Below are 9654 nucleotides of genomic sequence, written 5' to 3'. Positions count from 1 at the left end.
CTGAGCTCCTGCCATCAAAAATACCTTCAAAGTAAGTCATCAAATTGCATGAAAAAAATTTGAGACTGTAGGTGGAAGAGGGGGTGTAGATTTTTCGCGAGAGCTAGTAATCGGTAATTAAGCATTAGTCTCGATGCTGATCAGTGCTGCAAAGCACACCATTGTATGATTTGAAATGTTTGAGTGAAACTTCGCCTCCAACTTCGCTTCCCGCAAGACCAACACTTAATAAGTAATTCTAGGTAAGGTAGACTCGCAAGAGTTCGATTCGGACTGAATAAACAGGTTCAGAATCAGATGCAGGTTTGAACTATCCTTTGGTTGGTTTAGAAAATAAATCTCCTTCAGCAATCCATTTTATTTAATTTAAATTAAATTTAAATTTCAAATTAAATTTTTTCAGTGCCGTTTTTTCCGCAGGTCTTTTTTCAAATTCAGATAGATTTTCGTTGAAGTTAAAATATTCGCTTGGCTTTAGGTCAGGGTACCCAGAACTGATGATCTTGAGAGCGCGGTTATTTCCATTTTCGTCTGGAGGGTAGACGAAGCCAGCGTAGAATTTGGCATTCTTCTTGTTCGAGAACTTCATCCACCCAAATTTCAATTTTAGCAGCTTCGGACGACACTCCTTCACAAATGCATCATCCGTTTCAAATTCCTAAAAAAAAATATCAATAAATCTGTAGATATAACTTTTACCACGTTGCGTAAGAACTATATCACCATGGAAAGTTTGTGAAGAAGTTTTTTTTAGAATCCCCTGGAGAGGGATTACGGCGTCACTCCTCTTTTCTATATTCAATCAAAACTCTACCGATAGAGAACTATCTCATTGAAAGATGTCGCTGCAACAAAACCAATGTCATCAGAAAAATAATTATTTTTTACTCGACGGATTTTAGAAAATGCCATCGTGTAGCACAGGACTCTGGAAAAGAATTTTTTTTTAAATCGGTCCTATATTGGCGATAAGTCTTAAAAAAGGATGTGAAGAAACAGCAGCAAACGTTTTTTCAAATCCTTAAACCCAAGCCGATATAGGGAAGATTGAAAAACTGATGACTGTTCCGGAGTCCTGAGATCATGTGATACACGATGGCATTTTATTTGACTAAAATACGTCGAGCAAAAAATTAATTATTTTGCTGATGGCATTGGTTTTGTTGCAGCGACACCTTTCAATGAGGTAGTGAATTGTTCTCTTTCGGTAGAGTTTTGATTGAATAGAGAAAAGAAAAGTGACGCCGTAATCTCTCTCCTGGGTTCTAAAATAAATTTTTATTTTTCATACAGTCAAGGGACAAACACGCTGGTTCAAATAATTTTTGAGTAAGGCTGAGCTATAGGAAGGGATTCTGAAAGACTTTGAACCGGGTATTTAAGTACTATTTAAGAACTATTTCGTCGAGGCCATTTTATGAGAAATGACAAAGTAATATGCAACTATAGTATTTCACACGTATTAAAAAAAAGATTATTCTATTTTTTCACCAAAATTTTCTATCTTAAACTAATGTGAGTCGTATTTTCAATTTGATTTTGATTTTCAAACGTAGTGATTCCCACCCGAAAAACGAGATCTTATCTTTCCTGTAACGAAATTTCTGGAAATTACGATCAATTTGACCGCACTCTCGTTTTAGTGTTATGCATCTTCAGTCTCCTTTACTTCAAAATCTCAGATTTATATGAAAAGAAATGGAAATTTGGTCTAAGATGGTCTGTCTCACTATGTTATGATTTGTGGTTTTTATCCCCAGATTAAGTTTTTTTTCCTGCATGAAACATGTTCAGAAAATTTGAACGAGGTACGGTTCACTAGTGAGGACCTCGATTAATATAACTTATTAAAACATATTAACAATATTAAGCAGTCAATAGTAATGGTCTCACCTCTCACATGTCAGGAAAATCATTCATGGCATTTTAGGTGTAGGCAACAATTTCTATGGGATTTGTTTTGTTTTATGGTGGATAGATGCAAGAATAATATCAACTGAAGTTTTGAGGCTCCCAGTTTGATTATTACGAGTCTTTCCCGAATCTTGTGTCTGGGAATGCCTTTCATCATACTTTATATACGAACACGAACGACATTTTTATACAATTGAGTAACTGATCGGGAGCATCAAAAAAACTCCAATGGTGGTATTCCCACTAATCCTTTATATAATAAAACATGTCCCGTAAAAAGATGTTTAATGCCTGTATTAAGCAGAAATTTGTACTAGACATTGTAGCTCCTATGCGATCCCAGTCGTAGCTTATGCCTCGTAGGATTTTCAATTCGTGTGAAAAATATCCCATGGCGATTAGTTTCCCATAAAATAGTGGTTACGTCAACTTACTTCTTCGTCGTCTTTTCTGTCACTGCCAATGAACTCAGATTTAGTTGGATCAAACTTAGTCGGGTCGTCACGATTCGATTCCATTTCAGTCGTGGTTTCGGTCCTTGGTTTACGAAAGTACTAAAACACGGAGAGAAAACACATGTTATCATTGCGTAACTTAATATTCGTGTGACACATCAAAATTTCCTTTTGAAAGTGTACCAAGTAAGTGAAGTAAGTCAAGCCATAATGTGGTGTTTGTAGTTCAGACCGAAGGCAAGGGATGCAACCAAACAAGTCAAAATAACGTTCTCCAAACCTAGTTTATTTTACTAGGTAGACCCTGCCTGTGGAAACGAGTTTCAAAATTAACGTTAGCATAATAATGCAGAGTTCCCGCGAGGTGCTGCGAGCAAAACATATTTTTCGGTTCACGTTTTATACATTACACGACCACACTACGGATTCGTTCGTGATAGGATCGACATCTGCTACACTCAGAACAGATTTAATATTAATTTCAACTAACTCAAAATATTTTATGTCCCAAATTTGTCTCGGAATTTTTACTTATAATAGGGCCATTCAGAAATCTGGTCCATTATGGGAGGGGAGGCATTCAAATCGGGAAATAATAGACCAAATATTATTTTGAATTAAAATAAATCTTAGAAATAAATCCACGGTCAAAAAATGTAGGACAATGGAGCGGACGAACGAACGGATTTATTTTTTGATTTTCGCTTTACCCTCAGACAGGTTGATTTAATTATTTGTAAAATGCTGAAAATAAACAAACCTCTTCATCCCGACTAAAGGCATCCACGTTAGTTTGCTTGTCGTGCTGTTTTAAGAAATTTATCTCGCGAGCCAACTGTACATTTTTCACCGCCGATTCGGAGTTAACTTTCGCCATATATTCAATTTCAGAATTGAGTTCAGCAACGATGGCAGCACTTTTCGCTTTGAATGCTTCGTTCGACTGGATCACCTTTTCTGCTTCGTACAGCTTTTTTCGCAGCCATTCCGCTTCAACTTTCATGTTTGCATTCAACTTGAAACTTGCTGCCTTTTCGGAAAGCAGCTCTGCAGCAGTTTGGTCATTTTTAGCTTTCAGCAATGCGAGCTCGTCGGTAGCCTTTCTGTGTGACTCGGCCTCTATTTTTGCTTCGGTTAAAGATTTGAGCAAAAGCTCAACATCGGTCTTTAATCGTCCATTCAATTCAGTATTAGCAGCCAGTTCAAGCTTGATTTTGTCATTGAGCTGAGTTTTGGTGTCGTTTTCGAATTTCAATGACGCGATTATTTCCTTGTAGCTATCGATTTCCTTTTCCAGGTTAACGAGATTGGTGAGTAATTTTTTGTTCGTTTCTTCCAATTCGTTGTGTGATTCATTGATACGAGCAAGTTCAGTATCTTTTTGATTAATTACCATGACGTGAGCTCGCTCAGATTCCTGAGCTTGAATGGATTTTGCCAAATTTTCAACGTCGTCTCGAATTTTCAAGACAATTGCTCGAAGCGAGTCTATAAAAATAAACGAGTTGAGTTAGTTCATTAGGTAATAGATGTCTTGTTCTCATAGCCTAAGATTTGCAATTTTTTCTAAATCGGAACAACTCACAAAAGTTTGTGAATTTCTTCGCAAATTTTTGGGCCTAGCTGATACTAAATACAGACGAAAAAAAATTACAAATTAATTGAAGGCTCGATTAACAATTAAAATAGATCGAAATAACAGACGTCATATTTATCTATTTATCTATCATCTTAACATCGATTTGAACTAGGTGAGTACTCGGAAATAATTGCTGTGTATTTTAGTGAAAAAAGTTTCGAAGATGAAATATTACTTTGGGGAAGGGTGAGAAACAGACTATAAAAAAGGAGCTGGGATATTAGACGAAGTAAGAAGAACAATCATGACTTCATTTATGGACTTAATGTTTATAACACGTCGTTAGAAAGCTTCGCAAATGAAACTGGCAACGCGTTCGTCACGTTCGTCAGATCTCACTTTAGATTTCAGCCTTTTTACGAAGCGAAATAAAACATTGCAAGTAATTTTACTCACCTCCGTTTGTATCTCCATCTCCTTGTTCAACATCCATTTGCACATGACTGCCGAATCCTTGATAAAGTTGCACATCAAGTGTCGACACATTTCGAGAATCTGTAGAAAATCGATTTAGTTATTTCTTCTTAATCGATTCATATGTATTAAGTAAGTAATTCCGGTATTTGGCAGTCAGTGGAAACGTCAATTTTAAAAGGGGCCTCGTACGAAAGTGTATAACATATGGGTAAAACAAATCAACTCAAATTGGCTTGCTCTATCAGAATTGCTGTTTGCAGTCTTGATTAGAGGCTTGGGTAACTCACGCCTTTCAGGCTAGGCCACTGAAGACTTTGACTCGTCAAAATGAGTAATCGTAGAGTTTCCCTATTGCCTCGTCTAGCTGTGACGCCGATTTCTTAGTCTTCACTATCCGAAAATAAGCTCTAAGTATCGAAAATACTAATCACTGTCCCTTTTTTGGTAGAAGCAAGATTGACTTTTCTAATTGCGCAGCAGTCAGTCAAAGACAAAATTAAAATGATATACCGAATCAAATCAAGCTCCAACGTACGATTATCCTCGTAGACCTGCTATTTACTCTGTCTCTGACATATTCAAGTTACATCCAGGGATATTATTAGACCCGTACGAAGTACTGGGGTCTTATAGGTTTACGCATACGTTTGAAACACGTCGAATTGGACTCCCTGAGTAAGGGGAAACCTATTGTGGTTGTCCAGAGATGCCAAATCAGCAAGAAAAAAAATGTCCGTCTGTCCGTCCGTCCGTCTGTCTGTCTGCACGATAACTTGAGTAAAACGCATCCGATTTTGAAAATTCTTTTTTTCCCCGTTTGGTAATGTCTAAAGACAGGCTAAGTTCGAAGATGAGTGATTTTGGATCGACCCCTCCTGAGCTGGGGCCCAATAAGTGCTTTACGGTTTTTCGAAGATATCTCCGGACATTTAAACGCTATACTCGTAAATGATACATCGAATGAAAGATATTTACAATACCGATCGACAAAAAAAAGTTTATGGAAATCGGATGACCGACTCGTGAGTTAGACCCCTTGGTGTGAAACAGGCACAGGGCGGCAAGCAGTTTTTGCTTGTAGGTCGGCCAAATTTGAACATATTTCGTTCGTTTTAGCTTAATTAGATAGGTATTGACCGTACCAATCAGGGAAAAAAAAGTTTATGAAATTATGTTCTCCGGAGCGTGAGCTAGGTCTCTTGGAGTGAGCTCTTATCTGGCTACTCGGCCGTACAGTGAACGTGGAGTATTTTGTCAATATCTCGAGTAAATTTTGACCGAATTTCATGATTTTTTTTTGTTTGAAAGGTATTAACGAATGTAAAGCGTCGGTACTATTTCCGGTTTCCTAACAAAATGGCTGCCGGCGGCCATATTGGATTTTATTAAAAGTGATATAAAGTGGGAAAAATGATGCTTAGAGAGTTTCTGTTAACATGGAAATAATGTGTTAAGTGTGAGGGGTTTCAGAGATTCCATATATGGACATCTATATATACCTATATACAGCTATATTGAGCTATATACAGGCATATAGAGCTATATAATAGCATATTCCTCTGTGAAATGTTTATTTACAGTGAAATATAGGTAAATATAGGAATTTATGAAATTTGACTTCGTACGGGGCTGTCTATATTGCCTCCGGCAATTTAATTGTATATGATAACAAGGCAAAGAGTGGATAATGTAAGTGATTTAAAAGGAAGAATAGTTTTTCAGCAGAGAAGAAAATGAAGTAAGAGAAATGAAGAGTTTCACATTAAAGGCTTTTGATACGAATAGGTGTTTTCGTACGGGTCGGCGTTAGCTATGTTTTTCGCGTTTGTTTGCGTAATCTAAAATCACATGTTCCAAGACGGTTGAATGCTTGTCACCAAGTACTCGTTTCGGTCTTATCAGGTAAGTGAAAAAACACTTTCTGGTACATTAGTTCAGTGCGTTTCTAGTTTCGCTCATATTCTGTTCGACGACATTTTAATGCCATGCCGTAAACTGAGACCGACAATTTTCAATCAAACCGTCATAGCAAGGAGAACAGCAAGTTTTCTTAGAAGCTTAATCGTTTAGATCACTCGTTTCAGTAGCAATACTCACCAATGGTTGATCCACCGCCCGTATTATCCACAAAATCTATTCCAAACTGTTCACTGCGATGAAGACGGCATTGCCGTTTAGGTAGCGGCATTTCTCGCTGATTTTCGATTGGACCAGTCTCGCTTTCATCCATTGTTGTTGTCACGCACGGATATATTACCGTTTCATTTTCCTGCTGTGAAGAATGATATATTTAACCTAAGTGGAACATGCACGACGAGGACCTCAACTTCATTTTATCATGTAAATTTAATTTAAACACAAGGGACCATTCACAAATTATGCATACTCCACAGCAGGGCAGAAGAGATTCTGATAATGCCACAGTTTTCCTACTTCCCGATACTTTTATTGCACGCAGAGAAAACGGTCATTGTGTGGCTAGTCAGTCCAAGAGAAAGTCTATAAATCCCGTCCTTTCTCAAGGGTCGAAAGTGGGACTAACGGTGACAATGGAGTATATCCTAGACGGGAATTATCATAGAAATTTGAACAAAAATATATGCAACTATTAGGTAAGATTTGCGTGTTTTTCTAAATTGTGATGGAATCATTTTAATTTTCAAAAGCGGACGTTCTTAGTGAAGGGGAGAAATAGGATGGAATTTATGTATGGTCCCTAAGATAGAAATGTGAAGAATTAATTAAGCTCACCTCGTTATCAGAATCCATCACATATTTTCCACATTTCAGTGCGTCCCAGCAACTTTGTAGATAATTATTGTGCACGTCAAACGAATCCATTTTTCTCGAAATTTTTAATTCATTGAGTCGACCAGCACCAACAGAATCCGGCACTTCTACAAAATGTTTTAATTTGTTGCGAGTGCTTCCATGGACTGTTAATCTGATCACGTTTAGTTTTATTTTGGAAAACACGAGCCGATCAATCTCCTCAGCTTGGACGTACGTGCCTCCAGCAACGAAAATTTTTTCTCTGCGAGACGACTGAAACGCCTCGCCAAACAATCTATCTCCCAATGTAGGAAAATTGGCTATAGCCCAGAAACCTAGTAGTTTCATCTGTCGGCTTCTTTTGCGTTTCGGTTTCAAGAGTCTTCCAACAATGGGTAAGATCCTTATTTTTAAGAAAAACTCTTCTCCTTCCATCGCGGATTTAAATGCACAAAATAAATCATTATTTTTTTAAGACTTCCCCGTGCAACGGCACATTTTAGTACCGCTAAAAACGGATCATATTCTGTTTCGGACACAGAAAGGCAATATAATTATGAAATGCTGAATCTTTTTCGACCATTTTTCACTCGCGGAGTAGTTTTCAATCAAAATTAAATAATGAAAAATGGCGTTATCTGAAACACACGGGCTGCTAGATATCTGGATTTACGGCGACAGCATAACAAAAGGCTGTTCACAATAGCGAATGTGAATCGGTATTAGAATAACAAAAGACTGTTCACTATAGCGAATAGAAACCGGTATTCCGAAAACTGGATTACCGGTTTATTGATAATACAACGCACTTCAAGAAAAAGTGATCAATAGGGGTCAGCTACAGAAAGTACTCTAATTTTTATGAAAATGTTTTTACATTGTTTTACAGTTGTGTGACACACTGTCACATTTCAGTACCCTATTTAGAGTACCATTCATGCTTGAAGTGCGTTGATAAATACCAAAACCAAGTTCTGTAGTTTTCGATTTTTAGCCGAAAGAGAAGAACTTAGAAAAGTCGATCTTATTTTAAGATAAACCATGAAATGTTGATCTGAATGATGTTACACAAGGACTAAAATCGTGTGATTATAGTCGAAGTGGAATGAATGATCCAAGGACTGATCACTAAGCTTCGCATCGAATTGTAGTAAATGATATAAGAGATTCAGCCTGAGGACTATTCATGTACCGAGACAATAATAATGGTCCTTGTATTATGCGACAGTTTATTGCTGGCGCAATATAATAGGCCAATTTAGCTTTAGTTTCATTTCGAACGGTCACTCAATCAATGACAACGGTCGAGAATCATTCTAATTCAGCTGAGTCGACCGTCGTTTCCTCGCAGCTTATCAGTATTGCACCCAGTAATAACGAGATACACGTAGATAACAAAAGCGCCAAGAAACAAATTTTGGGTTTTATATTTCGACTCTACTATAAAATAGCTCTTAGTCACATCTACCAAAATACTGTGTCAATCTAGGGACTCAACTGTAAACGGAACGGAATTTTGCTATTTTCAGCGGAACTGATTGCTACAATTTACGCCGTAAGTGCGCTACAAATTCAAAATGGAGTTTTCAACCGTCTATCTTACGCCGCGTTAAATTGCCCATTCTCATTATGAGGAAGCGTTGACATTTATTTTCGGTTCATATTTTATTCATTCACATAAAATTCAAATTCTGAGGCGCAATTACGGCGTGAATTGGCTTTTTATATAGCTGCCAAAACGCAATAAAATATTAATGAATTGAATGATGGGTTCTAGCATACGTTTGAATCGTATGCAATCGTTACAATTCGGGACCATATAGCCTCATAGTAATGATACATTCAATCATAAAAAACTCATAAATTCTCTAGCATCAATTTAATTCTCTGTTTAAAGTGTTCTCAATGATATGGCCAAATTAATGTCAAAATTTGTTCTGGCTGGACTAATTTCCTAATGTCTTTGACAACCAAAAGCACGTTCGACGCAAAAACAGGACTAAACCTTAGAAATCTCCTCTGACTTGTATGAATTGTCCATACTGCCACTGAGTGGTGTACGACGAAATGATGCGAATTTTTGTCAAGTTAGGCATTTACAAAATTTGTAAGGTGGCTTTTCAACTGTTCAATTTTTCGTTAAGTACATAACCAAAAGTTAGTTACGAGAACAATGGATTTTAAGTTCACAAACACACTTTACGTTGATTAATTTATCAATTTAATTCAATTGGGAATTTGATATATTTAAATTTTCTGCGCGCAATTGTGTTACATACAGTTCCTTTCTGTTCGTTTCGTTAGTTTGTTATTAAAAGGTACTAGAACGAAAATTCGTTCTAACAACGTTTTGTGAATCAATCGAAGATGATCGTAGCAGCCTTATCATCGCTTAGTGTCATTTAACGTTTAATTTGAACAAAAATGGACGCACAACGTATATTTCAAGCAAAATTG

At 37.0% G+C, this 9654-nt stretch overlaps 1 protein-coding gene across 1 annotated transcript; it reads right to left on the bottom strand.

Moving 5' to 3' along the window:
* Window positions 1-351: 351 nt before the first annotated feature.
* Window positions 352-7632, bottom strand: LOC119082333. Its single transcript, XM_037191842.1, has 6 exons — window positions 7177-7632; window positions 6523-6694; window positions 4405-4503; window positions 3130-3857; window positions 2349-2468; window positions 352-658 (listed from the first exon to the last, which is right to left on the bottom strand). Exons 1-6 carry the CDS (start codon window positions 7630-7632, stop codon window positions 362-364), a joined length of 1872 nt encoding a protein of 623 aa, XP_037047737.1. The 3' UTR covers window positions 352-361.
* Window positions 7633-9654: the final 2022 nt, after the last annotated feature.

Source organism: Bradysia coprophila, unplaced genomic scaffold (assembly GCF_014529535.1).
Source record: "Bradysia coprophila strain Holo2 unplaced genomic scaffold, BU_Bcop_v1 contig_415, whole genome shotgun sequence".
NCBI classification, from domain to species: Eukaryota; Metazoa; Arthropoda; class Insecta; order Diptera; family Sciaridae; genus Bradysia; species Bradysia coprophila.
Note: the sequence above shows the minus strand (reverse complement) of the source record. Positions and strands in the feature narration are given on the sequence as shown.